Source organism: Pundamilia nyererei, unplaced genomic scaffold (assembly GCF_000239375.1).
Source record: "Pundamilia nyererei isolate P.nyererei 1_Seehausen unplaced genomic scaffold, PunNye1.0 scaffold00136, whole genome shotgun sequence".
Classification (NCBI taxonomy): domain Eukaryota; kingdom Metazoa; phylum Chordata; class Actinopteri; order Cichliformes; family Cichlidae; genus Pundamilia; species Pundamilia nyererei.
In genome coordinates this window covers 159127-173606 of record NW_005187537.1, presented here as the reverse complement: position 1 = coordinate 173606, position 14480 = coordinate 159127, and the positions used below count along the sequence as shown (strand labels likewise).

The 14480-nt window shown below is 41.7% G+C and overlaps 1 protein-coding gene across 3 annotated transcripts in view; it reads left to right on the top strand.

Moving 5' to 3' along the window:
• Window positions 1-14480, top strand: part of tet1 (tet methylcytosine dioxygenase 1) — a 36925-nt gene that overhangs the window by 16581 nt on the left and 5864 nt on the right. For 2 of the 3 annotated variants that reach the window (XM_005743803.1, XM_005743802.1), the window contains exons 3-4: window positions 9527-11723; window positions 12658-12748. In XM_005743803.1, the coding sequence (XP_005743860.1) occupies window positions 9527-11723; window positions 12658-12748 (2288 nt within the window). Of the gene's footprint in view, window positions 1-3399; window positions 3550-9526; window positions 11724-12657; window positions 12749-14480 lie in introns of those variants that run through there. The other variant, XM_005743804.1, reaches the window with a different exon arrangement.

Sequence of the window (14480 nt, the reverse complement as noted above, 5' to 3'; positions counted from 1 at the left end):
TCAGCATGAATTGTGCAGCTGCAAGCACAAATCCACATTGTGATTAAATAGCTGGCAATATGCAAGTTGTTGTAGTGTTGACAGGGTTTTCACAGTTACTGCCAGTGTGGAGATATTACTTTGTGGGGACGAAGTTTGCTTCAGCACACCGCACTCACTCCTCGTGCATATTTCAAGTGTGTAGTCTTCGTCTGTGCTTGTTTTACAGTGTGTAAGGAAGCGTTTGGGGAAGACAACTTATTAGAATCTTACGTGTTTTTTTGTCACGTGTTCATAGATATTAACACTGAATTTTCAGCTACTTCAGCTAAAGATATAACACTTACACACTTATCTGCTCAAAGACATTTAAGATATTTACTCCTTGGTATTATTCCAGCGTTTGCTACGACTCCCAATCTGAGACTAAATCAGAAAACTTTCCTGAGGGGATATGAGGTGAGAATACATAAAATGATATTCATCATAATTTAAATGTAAGATGTTCTTTGCATTTTCTAGATGCAAATACTCAAGCAGCATAAATGCACATGGCAGTATTTCATGGCTGCAGTGGTACACCACAGCAAGTGTTCAGTAAATGTTGTGTTGAAATGTTGAGGATAAATGCAAAAATGATGAACTTATCAAGCTGCAGAAAGGGGCTAATATATATGAAGCCACACCATGCAGCAGTTTGACTGTGATAAGTGTAACTGACAAACTCAGTGACTGTTGAACTTTGCAGTGAGATAAAAAACAGCCCTTCGGAGCCATGACTAAGATTGCAATTCTTGAGTACACGTTTCAAAAAAGTGCATCAAAAGTGTAAAAATTCCCAAGTCTCTTATATAATCAAGTCATTCTCCATATGGTTTGTCTTTTAGGCTCAAAGACAAACCATTGGTGTAACATCCTGCTCAGTAATGTTTGAAATTATGACACGACTTAGTGCTAAATCCATCAATATGATCGGATCTTCCGCCACAGGTTATGTTTGCGCAGCTGTCTTATCTTTTTGGTTGAACATGTTTACTGCAGGCTGGATGCTACACTGATATAGTTTTTATTGTTTTGACTGGGCTGCGCTGAACTATATCTGCTCCCACAATCAAGCCCATGGCTGAGGTTGGTTGCTAGATTGTTAACAGCAGGCACTGGCTCTGGCTACCTTCATGTTTCCTTGTCCTGGGTTGAACTCAGCTTCTTGGCCACATGGTTATCTTTAAAAGAGGCAAAGTAACTAACCACGCTTTTCCTGAGTGGGGTTGTTTAGGAAAGGATTTAGGGGTGGATGAACAAGACAGTCATTTAGAAATTATAGATGGTGCAGCAAATTATTCGCCTATGCTTGCAGTACTGTGCAAATGTCTTGAACCATCACTCATTTCTTCATATTTTGCTAGGAAAATGTAATATCTGTGCAGCAATTTATTGAAACATCTAGAAAAATACAGAATGTAAAGTATGTAGCTCACCTATCTTGCAATATTGACTTTCAAGTTCTAAAGAACTTGAAAGTCAATATTTAATATGACTACCCTTATTCTTTAACACAGCCTTAACTCTGTCAGGAAAGCTTTCTTGACATTTTTTTAAATACTAGGAATATTTCTGCAGGCTTCTTGAAGGACATTCAAAGCTCTTCTTTGGATATTGTCTTTTTGCCATTGTCTGCCAAGATGATCCTACTGCTACAATAATGTTGAGGTCCAGGCTCTGGGGAGGCCAGTCCATGACTGATAATGCTACACTGGGTGTTTTATATCCAGGTATAGTTTTGCTGCAGTAGCAGTGTGTTTGGGATCATTGTCATGCTGAAAAATAAAGCCAATCAAATGCTTTCCAGATGGTATTGCATGGTGGATCAAAATCTCACTGTATTTTTTTAGAGATGGCTGTAGACGCTTACCGTTGTATCTCTCTCCGGACCTCCTGATGACAATTTGAACCAAGAATTTGCAATTTGAATTAATCACTCCATAAAATCTGTTGGCACTGGCACAGTTCTTGTGTAATTTGGCATATCTCAGCCTTTTCTACGTGTTTCCCTTCCACTGAGGCCGTTTGTGATGAAGCCTCAGCAAACAAGAGATGGATCAGCTGAAAGTCCAGATGCATCAGGTCCATCAGATCTTTGCTGGACTTCTTTCCAGTTTCTTTAGGACATGACTTCTAAATCTTCAACTTGTCCACTTTCCTAAAACATTTCTAAGATATGCCAAGTTTAGCTCTTTGAGAATCACCCTGCTGGAGCCAAAATACGATGCCCATTAAACTGTTATTTTTGGCATTCATCATTCAACTAAAGAAATGGGGGGAAAACAGAAGCTTTTTATGCCAGGCTGCTATCAACAAAGTGCCTAAAGATATAGTTTGCTACTCCAAAAAACTGGTTCATCCCTTGAGTTAGGTGCTTTTTTTAATGCTAGGTGAATGATAAAACAAGCAAATAAAACAAAATATTCTTCTAAAAATGGCCAGGTGCAAGGGCTGGAGTGAAAATGAGTGAAAAAGTAGTCAGTTTCCAAAGAAAAACTTGTCCTGGAGATCTATTGAGATTGCTTAAGACCACAATTACAAGAAACTCTGACTTCTTGTGTGCAAAAATATAAAGGAATGAGGAGTCACTCCAGACTTTTGCAAAGACTGTGTCTTGCTTCATCCTGTGTCTGATGATGACAGAATGCAAAACTTCCTTACAATGATAAATCACATGTCTTAAACCTCAAGGGGCACAAAAGCACTCGCTGTCCAGTGTAACTGTCATGTGATGGTGGTTTTTGCTTATCATTATAAGCATTTTTGCTTTTAGCAGTATTTCAGCCCCATGTAAGTTAAAGGTGCCAACTAACTTAAACCTGTGATTAGTTTGACAGTTGTGAGTAATCTTTATTTACTGTTAATTATATTTTTGATTAGCTGATGAACTGCTTTGTCTGTAAAATTCTGAGAATAACCATTAAAAATCCCCAAAGCTTAATTTCAGATCTGGTTATTTGGCAAGATCAGTTGAAAACGCAGAAATAAGAAGCTTGATAATCCAGGAGCAGCAAATGTTGTTCTTAATTTTGTTGTTAAGTTGACTAATTGAATAATGGATTAGTCATTTTAGTAGTTGCACAATCAACTCTGAGGTAGTCCTGTGTTGGTGAGCTCTGTCCAACTGATCCAGATCCAGCACTATCCATTCCACAATTTGCTCCAATCCCTGTGCGTAGGGCTGGAGTAGCCCACATAGGGGATCCTTTGTTTAGGAGAGTCTAGGCATGGAAGATAATTTACAAGCCGCTAAGGTCCTCACGCCATTGGCTGATGAGGCTCTGTCTGCGTCTGCAAAAGGCATCCCATCTGTGTGTGTGTCTGTATGTCTGTGTATGTGCGGTGAGTGTGTGCGCGCCTGCTGTAGCAGTGCTTTGCTACGGCGGCTAGTCATGACACCCAGGAGCTTGCCCTGTGTACGGCTACTGTAGCCAACGTTTTCTGCAGGCAGGCAAAGCAAGATGGCCACCAATACCTTTTAGGGATATGTTGCCTAAACCGGAGGGGCTTCCTCCGAGGACAGATAAGGTAAAGACAACCATAGTGTTCACCCTGAGTTCTTTTGTTTTACTGCAAGATAGGTCAGCTACAGTGGAGCTCATCTAGAGGTATACGCCGTTGTCTCTCTCTCCTCGCCACCCTGGATTTAGCTGACCGGGAGTGCTTTATTTGGACGCCTGTTTTGTTATTGTCCCTTTCACTGAGGACCTGGCCTTTTGTGTGTGAGCACTTGTCTTGTCTTTTCCAGGTGGGTTTAAGGGCTGGGACAACAAAGTTAGCAGCAAATGGATACAAGAAAGCCCTCGTCTTTCCTTTTATTGCATGCCTTTATTTAAGCCACTGTGCTGTATGAAGAGTCCGTTTGCTTCCCCTTTTCTTTCTTGCAGTGCTTTGAACAGCCATATTTCTGCACCTGCTGTTTTCTGACTGCTTAGCAGAAAAGTGGAGTGCTTGTAAGCCTTGGGTCGTAACTTGGCAGCTTTTACTTGTTTGGCTACAGTAACAGTATTATTACTGTGCGGTTTGTAGGAAAGGGTCTCGCTGTTAATGACGCCGTCTTAATCTCTATAATTTTATAGTTGATTAAGCTCGTGCTCTTTTTCACCGCTTTTCTCTTTAGGTAGTATGTTTTGTGTGTAGACGACATTATATGGAGCTCAGCGCAGACAGGAAGCACTCAATGAATGAAGGAAATTCTCACGTGTTCAGAGAAACACATATAAACCACTACTTACGCTCTGACTCAGGAAGGAAGCATGTGTTTTTTCAGTGTGTTAATGTCAGGGTGCTGTGAGGTGGCAGTCTTAACGGTATGATTTCTGCATACCCACAATGTGGCAAAAGAAAATCGGAGTATTCACTTTTTTGTTGTAGCAGTTCATACGATGTCTATGTATAATGTGTTTTCTGTGCATGTGTGCGTGTTTTTGTCTGTGGTCTTGCGTTACAAATAGATGCACACTACTTCAAACCTCCTTGGAGACCCAATTTGCTCTCTTTGGAGAGACAGAGACACAGGGTTGCTACGATTCATGTAGTAGTGACACTCTGTTGCCGCAGGTCTCTGAACGGGTTTTTGTGTGTTAAGAACTCACCCTTAGCCACTCTGGGATATGTTTTATTCATTCCAAAAGCTCTGACAAGCTCCGTAGTTAGTCACGGTTTGTCTAACACAAAAGAAGAAGAGTGTGTTTGCAAGTGACTAACCCGGCGATATACCCAACAAGCACAAAGACGCAGCACCAGCACATCACAGTCCGAGCTCCCTCCAGAGACCCAGTGGCTAAATGAGAACACATGACTTTGCATTCGCATCCTGCTTTTAAGCTTTTTGCTTTTACGAGGATAAACGTAAAATAATTAAAAGCAGAGGCTGCACTTTGATGTCTGCTTCGGATCATAAACAGTTGGATGCACAAACGGATGCACACGCGCACACACATGCATGCCGACGTGTGTGTCTGGTGCAGTGCTGGAAGGCAGCCAGTACTGCTTTGTCATTGAAAGCAGTTTATTGTGACATGCTGCTTATTCTTGCACTGTGCCCCATCTTCTTCACTCCTCTTTTCTTTCATTGGCCCATTTGTGTATTCAGTGCAGAGCAGTTATCTCATATTCTTGCATTGGCAGCTTTGGTGTTGCCTCAGCCTGAGCTTGAACTATCTGTTGCATCAGCGGCGTGTTTCTAATAGTCAGACACAATCCTGACAGCCACAGTTCAGTGGACTGAGGAGTAACTGCAGCAAACCAGAGAGTGATCAGGAGTACCACATCACTGAAAAGACCTGGTGATCATTTAGCTTTCCCATGTTAATCACAAACAGCTCCATGGTCACTGCAATTTACTCTTGAGTTGTCAAATAACATTTAACCTGTGCTTAAAGGAGAAACTCCAGCTTCAGCAAAGTTAGAAACCGAGCCAAAGACAAAAGCTGTTCTGTGTATTTTTAGTACTGAGAATGGAAAAAATAATTGGACAAACAGGCAAGATGCAGTCAGGAGACCTTTAGGTCATTTATAAGGCCCAGTTGGAAGATGTGTGCTTGTATGCAAATCAGAAATGTAAGATTGTAAGAAAGAACTTCACACACCTAAAACTCTTGTCTTCACACTGCTGTTGCAGAAGATAGCTCAGCATCTGTATTCTCTCTGACCTCTGTGTGCCTTTTATTCTTCCAGCTATAGCTTTGGAACAATGCCTAATCTCCTATTTTTCAGTGTCTTCTTCTTTACAGATGCCACTTTATTGCATGTAAGGTGTCACTGTATGCTTTTGATGGTTGAAAACAATGTTCCCTTTTTGTTCGGGATTTCTGAGAATCTTTTAAGTGAACTAGTACCAGCTCCAGATTTAGGCTGATTCTGAGCACATTTTAAGACTTGAAGGATTGTTGTGTTTTATGAAAAGCGGTTAAAAAAATGTCAGTATTGTGTTACTGCTCCATTAGTCGAGCAGGTTTTTTTTAAAATAAACATAAGGTTTATGGTTCATTTTCCACAGGTATTCCTGTGCAGTCTATAAAACTCCCTGCTCCCATACATCGTTCTGTTTGTCAAGTGCAGTAAAAATAGTGCACTAATAGTGTGCCAATCTAAATCTGGTGCACGTCCAGTGGAAACGGAGGGAACATGTAGGTGATAAACACAAGTGTTTTTTGTTTGGTCTGTGGGTTCACAGGAGTCTGGTTTATATTGATGTACTGCTGCTGCTGCTTACTCTTGATCTGTCAGTGCACATCACCTGCTGTAAAACACATTAAAACCAGTTGATGTGATTTACTGTAATGGATGTTTATGCCAGGTAAACAGTCATAAAGAACATACATCCAGCTGCACTGTAGTATGTACAGCACACTCAAGTGAGTTTAACATCCTTTTGTCAGCTGAGATTTGGCACATGATACTGATTTTTTTTTTTTTATATATCTTTGTCACATTGAAACATTTTTCTTCCACAGCTAAAGGCTTTAGTTCTGATTTGATATGCAGCTAAAACAAAGAACAGCTTGTCTTCAGTGGATCATATGTTTATTCAAGATGTTAAAAACTAAGGATGGCTTTCATATTTTCAGTTGCCAGCTGTACAGTGCTGTGTAAAAGTTCCTACAGTTCTAATAACCTTGAAAGTCAATACTTGCTCTGACCACCTTTATTCTTCAACACAACCTGAACTCTCAAGCTTTCGTCTAACTTTTTTAAGTAGTCTACAGGAATAGTTCTCCAGGCTTCTTGAAGGATATTCAAAGCTCTTCTTTGGATATTGTCTTTTTGCCATTGTCTGTCAAGATGATCCTACTGCTACAATAATGTTGAGGTCTTGGTCAGGAGGAGGCCAATCCATGACTGATGTTTTTTTTCCATCCCAGTATGCTTTCACTACATTGACAGTGTGTTTGAGATCATTGTCATGAGGAAAAATGAAACCATTGCCAATCAGATGCTTTCAAGATTGTTGGATCAAATCTGACAGTACAAAATCCTATCAGTTTGAGCCATGAAATTACCTCCACCGTGTTTTAACCAAACCAAATATTTGGATTAATTACTCGTTAAGTTGCCAGTTCTTGTGTAATTTGGCATACCTCAGCATTTTCTGTAAAGTCTGCTTTCTTAACATTGGCTTCTTGACAGCTTCCAGTTATATTATTTCTGATGATGCCTCAATTAGCAGTAGACAGATCAGCTGATGCATCTCTCAGGTCCTGTGTCAGATCTTTGCTAAATTTATTTCCACTATCATAAGGACATGACTTTAAGATACTTCTTGTCTGCTGGACTGACTCTTGAGCATGCCAAGATATGCCCATTTTTCAGATAATATAAGGAAACTAAGGAAATGGGAACAAATGACATGTTTGTCCAACAGGCCCCCACTAACAAAATGCCTGAAAATACAATAAAATTGCTTTGGGTTTTTTGTGTGCGTTTTTTTTTTTTTTCCCCCCAAAGTTGTCTGGTATGTGTAGACACAGCACTGATTGGTCCCTTGAGATAGGTGCCTTTTTATGCTTGAATTATTCACAGGGGAGTGGTTCACTAAACAAAAAACATGAACTGAAAGTGATCAGGGTACAAGGACTGGGCTAGGAAAGAATGAAAAAGACGCCCTTGTCCTAAGAAAACTGTGAAAGACCTTCAGAAAGACACGAGTACTACTGCTCAAGATGCCTTTAAAAAGTTACAATAAAGTCTGGCTCTGTGGAAGCAAAATATAAAGAAATGACTGACTTTTTCAGAGTAGGGCAGACACAAACGATTATTTTGATAGTCGACTAATCAGATCATGCATCCATTGGACGTAAAACTTACAGCTTATTGCACCAGCTGCATCTGCTCTTATATAACTATCATTAGCTTACAGCTTTAAGTGTTTAAGTTATGTGCTAACTAAAAATAAAGACAAGATGATAGTTTATTAAATTTCAATTAAATTTGCAGATTGTTTCGGTGAAGTTGAATAAACTCCTTGCTATCTAAAACATAACAGGACACCGGAGTATATTCTCGAGCATCTCACACTTCTGATAATCAGTTGTCTGCTTGACGTTTATTCAGCTGTGTAAAAACTATAACTTTAATCTCAGCCAAACCGATTTACTCAGGAACAAATAAAATTATAAAAAAAACTAAACAATAACATTTTTAAGTTATCTAAGTGACTTATATATGTTTAACCTGAGTAGCGAAAGGCAGCGGTGGGTTTGAAAACGATTTGCCAGGAGTCCGGTGTTCTCACGGGCTCTAGTGAGCCTTGCCCCCGGCTAGCTATCGAGCTAGTGGGTAACAGACGTCTCTGAAAACGTCGGAGCGCTTTTGAAAATATGTGGTGTCTTGATAAACTGAGCAGATATTTGAGGTTTACACAGCTACATTCTCCCCTGAAAATATGTTAAACGTTTATTTTGTGACCCAGAAAGAATAATAAGAGTAATATTAAAACTAACTAGCTGCCGCCATTGTTGGAAACAGAGCTGCCCACAAGAGCTGGGCTGCACTATGAATTCTGGGACACAGCTTCTTCTTTTTCGGGGTTTACCGGCAGCTGGCATCCTTGTACATGCAGTGCTGCCATCTTCTGTTTCAGTCCGTTATTACACTCGTAAAACCTACTACTTATTCCTGCATCTTTTGTGACCTTACAAAGCTTCAAACGATGCGTCGACTATTTGACTAATCGTGGCAGCCCTATTTCAGAGTACTCTTTGCATGTTCTCGTAGAAAGTGCTTCCAAGCAGCATGAATACTACAGTAGCAAACACACTTTACTCAAAGCCTTAAAACGTCTCCAGATAGTATAGGTTGTGGAAATAATTATCTGTGTACTAAACAGGTTGTAGTAGAACATGTTTAATAATGTTTTTGTGGGTAATCCATACGCCACGGTTGACCTTTGTATGATCACAGTTCATGAAGGTCAGGCGGTGCCGTAGCTACTGTGTGTAAGACCCACAGTGGGTTAATCCCTCTTAACAATGCACAGGGGCTATACTGTAATGTCAGGCCAGCTGTGTGGATAATCACGTGTGCATGCACACACATGCATACCCAGGAGCACACATTCAAGCCCAGGACAAACACAACACGTACATACATGTTGCACACATACCCTCAGTGACCCACTGGAAGTAGCGCAGCCTTGAACTGTGGATGACTCCAAATGTTTACTTGTTGGCTCTTAGCTACTTATGGGTCCATTGCTCTCAACACTCCTGAGCTCTGATATTAATCGAAGCCTCAACTGCGAATTATCTTAGTTTAACTTTTTATTAGCTGTGTTTAGAGGTCAGATTTGGCAAGATTTGTGAAAAAGGAGATTATTTGTTTTCCCAATGCCATAATATTTTCCACAGCCTTGATAGTGGCTGCAGCAGATGCTCGTGCCACGCTGAGAGGCAATCTGCTGTGCTCTGTGCCGTGACTGTTTAGAACAAGCTGATTCCCTGTGTACTGTGAGAGCTTGAGTCACCTCTCTCTTCTTGTTTCTCTCCCTGTCTCCGTGTTTCAGGTGGTTCCAGAAAGTGGGTTGGTAAATGGCACAGGCAAAGCACAGATGGATGACACCCACATGGCAGCAGAGGAGGATGAGGGGGAGGAAGGCCACATACCTCATACACAGACTCCCCCCATTACCCACTCACTCACCCACGACCAGGTCTTGGACCAAGGTGTACGGCCAATACTTATTAAAGGAGAGCCCGGGCTGGAGCTGACCAGCACTGCACCACTTCACCAACAAATATGCTCTTCTGTGACTTTTCAGAATGGTTCTGCTGCAAACCTGATAAAACCTAAACCTGGTGCTAATATGACCACTGTGTCTGCTTTGAAACGGACTACAATGGCATTGGAGCCTCAAAGGAATATCATAGCTGCAGTTCCTAAAGACTCTGAGAATGGACCCATGACTCCTCCAGATGACTTGGCAGTTCCACTAAAGAAGATAAAACAGGAGGAGCCATGGGTGTGGATCACTGAACAGACCACCACGCAGCTGAGTGATGAAGATGAGGTATGTGAGGACCCACTGGCTACACTGGCAGCCGTTGTGTGTCTTTCTGTCACTGAGAGGAAGGGCCTGGAGGAGAAACTCTTCAGCTCTCGTGCTTCCATACTTCACTCCATCAAAACAGAGGCACCAGATTTGCACTTTGTGAGAAAAGAGGACTTGTATCTGAAAAGCACTCCTGTTAATCTGCAAAGCACTCCCCCACCCATTAAAAGTGAGCCTCTTCCAAGTGTCTTGTTACCAAGCGTGCAATCTTTGGCAGAGAGGAGAAACCTTAGTGTTGATCAGGCTATCGCTATTGAGGCCTTGACTCAGCTGGCAGCTATACCTCAAAGCACACCAGGGTCCATTAAAACTGAAAGTAAGTGTGAACATCCCATTTCTACTGCTTTGCCATCATCAGCCTCGAGTACAAATACAGTCCTGCAAGAAGCCAAACCCGCAGTAGCTTTTGGCTACAACAAAGTCTCTGTCATCAGCTCACCACTACACCAGATGTCAGTTATACGACCTCCTGTGGCCAGACAAGGGAATGTCATCCAGCGCTCCAACGGGTTGAGCATAAACAAGCTGCAGAGTCTCTTGGAGGCGAGTTCACACAGTGATAAAACAATCTCCAGGAGGTCAGAACAGGATTGTGGTGCTTTTGTCATTAAGTCTGAATTCAGTTATAAAACCCCCACTGATGTGAAGTTTAGTAAGGATCATGAGCGTCTGTCTATGGAGGGTGGGGTTGTTGCTAAAGTGAGTAGAAACAGAGATGAAGAGGAAGTGGCAGCTCAGCTGGCAAATTTAGCCTTTATCATCCAGTCCCAGCACAACCAGCAGTCAGAGAACAATCCTTTGAAAGGAGCGCCTGTTTCAGCTATCAAATACAACTACAAATCCCAGCAGCCCCCCAGTCAGAAAACACCTGTCAGGAAGAAAACAAAAGCTGCGCCTTCCAAGCCCAGAAAGAAGAAAACTGATGGATTAAATCAGCGCACGCCAAATAGAGAGACGTCGTACAGGAGCAGAAACCAGAAGAATCCCTTGCAGGGTAAATCAGGACTTCACCACAAGAAAAACCTATTTCTGCCTCAGGCTCAAATTGATCTGAAGAGATACTTGGCTGAGGCACAGGAGGAGAGGAAGCAATTTATCCATCAGATTAACACTCAAAATATATCTCATTTAGGGCATCAGACTCAGAACTATAGCACTCTCACAACGTTCAACCACATTTCTGGTCAAGAAAACCAGCCGTGGTCCCTTTCCAAAGGTCCACTTCACCAACATAATCCATGCAATGGTTACGGTGCAGGACCAGAAGAGTACGAAAAGCATTTGTTATCTCAGGTAGCGCAGCCCTGTGGTGGGCTGCAGCACGGTGCTGATCCTAACACCAGCCCAGCCAAATCAGCTTTTCTCAGCCCTACGTCTGGGCATCATGGTCTGGCTAATGGCTTCTCAGGGGCTCACCAGTCCCCTCCTCTAAGTCAACAAAGCTACTACAAGCTGGAGAGTTCAGGACCTGTCACTGTCCTGTCTACAACCACTGATGGGAGTCAGGGACACTCTGCGGACTCAACTCCATCCAAGAACGGCATCAACAGTTTTCTGGAGTCTCCCTCAAGTTTTCTAGATACCCCTACCAAGAACTTGCTCAACACACCTTCCAAAAAACTGGCTGATCTTCCATCCTGTCAGTGTGTGGGTGAGTTGCTTCTGTCTTCACTTCAACTTTTTAGCGCATGTGTTTCCATCACATTAAATTTGAACCACTTTGAAATTAAACAGACTAATGTACATGTTTTTCCTCTGGCCTGCAGAGTTGTTTATAAAGCTGAGTAGCTGTTGCTGGTGAGATTTGCCCAGATTGGACGATAACAGATAGAAAATATACAAATGACTGCCTTCTCTACGTCTAATGAAATTAGATTGCAGTCACACTATGGTCAAAGCATTAAAAAAGTCCATTTTAAAACTCAGCAGTAAAGTCTTTATTGTGAGTCACTCAATTTAGAACATTTTTTTTAATCAACTAGACAACAAGTTGTGTGACAAATTCCTTTCTAACAGAGCATTAAAAGATGAGAGCCATCTAGTTCAATTATATTCAAGTAAAGTGAGACATCAGAATGAAAGAGGTGATATCTTCTAAACTGAGCAGCTTACACCAAAGCTTAGTATCACTGCAGGCCAGAGGGAAACATGTGTATTTGATTTTAGGGTGAGCCGTCCCTTTAGAGTTTTCTTTTTAGTGAGACTGCTGGTGTTTGACCTCAAACTGACTTTTTTCTCTCACTCTGACTCAAACATACACTCACACACACATACACTGTGTCCTAATTCAACAGCCAAATCGAGCATAAAAGGCTGCATTTCTCTGCCATATTTGGAGCAGGATTTTGAATGTTTTGTGGAGGGTTGTTGACTTATTATGATGCATTTCAAAAGACCTCCAAGGTGATGAACCCTAAACTGAAACTGAAATCCAGCTACATTTAGTTTGTATTTCAACATTAACCTGATGTTTTTATTAAAAATATCAAACAGGTTGTCTGTGTTTCTCTTTAAACCTGCCAGCAACGCATCAGTGGAATGCTATTTGAAGAAGTTGCTCTAATATTCATTGTTGTCTTTCACAGACCAGATCATTGAAAAGGAAGAGGGCCCTTACTATACTCATCTTGGGGCAGGACCCAGCGTCGCTGCAGTGAGGGAACTTATGGAGAACAGGTAGAGTGACTACAGCGGCGTTGTTTACACGCTGTGGGGTGTGATTACTACCACAGCTTACTAGTAAACCACAGGCTTGGTGGAATGGGGCGGGATCACAACCATGCTATGTCATTAAAAGGAAGCACTGCTGAGATAGCTCAACACACACACAGCATGCTGAAACAGGAAACCCCTCTAGCTCAGACGAGGGGCCCGTAAAGCAGGATGACAGCTTGTTTAAATACAACTTGTGGTTCATCAAGTCCATTTGACAGCTACACTTAACGTATATTTTCAGCTTGGCTGGTAAAAATGAAATAGTTTAGTCTCTGGTCTAATTAGCTCTTTTGGACACATACCACTGCTCACTGTTACATTATACGAACCTTTGTAATTCACTAAAAGGCACAAAGGGTTTATTTTGAAATGCTGTGAGGTTTTTGTGTTGTCAGTTGCTCTCAGGAAGGGTTAAGCTTCCTCATGTGTAATATATAGCATATTGCCATCCATACATGCTAGATATGGGCTTTTTGAGCAGAAATACTATTGCCCAATATCCAAATACTCTAACCACATCTCGCCTTTTTTCAATCCAATGCTTGGTAGTTGGTTGCGCATTTTACTATTTTTCTTGTAAGTCGGTAAACAGCTTTTAGTTTTGTTACCTCCACCTTCTGGCAGTAATAACGCATTACATCCTACCAGATTTTTGTTAGAAATGAGGGAAGATACAGCATCCCAAAAACATTAAGGGAGTACTTGTTCTCTGCAGTTTAACAACAAGTCAGTTAAACTTTAGGGATGACAGTTTGGTTCAGTTAGGAAGCATGAACCATTGTGAACCCATTTCACCTACTTCAGTGTAAATGATCATGAACGGGAGGTCTCGAGATGCACCGTTACCGTTACCCTCTCCTTATCCCTCCACACTGTTGTTTTTCTTTTTGCTTGTGTCCTTGTTATTGCTGCTACCATGAAATGGTACCTGCAGGCAGCTAAGTTTCTTCAGGATGCCGCATCCAAATGTGCTGTCACAGGAAGGTTTGCTGTGTCTCAAGAGTGAGACAGCTGGACAGGGCTGTAGAAGGGCATCAACCCAACAACAGGATCGCTGTCTGCACCTTTCTGCCAAGAAAAACAGGAGGAGCACTTCCAGAGTCCGACAAAAATCACCTCCTGGGGCTAATCATTTGCATGTTTCTGAGGAAACTGTCACAAGCAGGCTCCACAAGGGTGTCGTCAGGGCTCAACGTCCTTTAGCCGGACCCACGTTCACAGATCAGCATAGTGCAGCTTAACTGGCGTTCACCCATGAACACCAGAACTGGCAGGTCTGTCAGTGGCATCTTGTTCTCTTGGCTGATGAGAGCAGGGACATGAATTTCACATAGAGTGCATGTGACAGAAGAGAAAGAGTCTGAAGACACCGTAACAAATGCTGTGATGACGGCAACATCAAACAACACCAGTGTGATTTGCACCAAACTAAATGCACTCATAGTGGTTTATACTTCCTAACTGAACAGAATGACCCTGAAGTTTAACTGATGTTGTCTTATTTTGTGATGAGTGGTGTATATTTTAAACAAAAAATAGTTGTATGAACTGTTACATTTTTTAAATATTATTCTAACTTTCAGAAATTATGCCAATGACTTTTATATGTTCTTTTGTGAAGAGCACAGACTCATCATTTATTGTGTGTGTGTGTGTGTGTGTGTGTGTGTGTGTGTGTGTGTGTGTGTGTGTG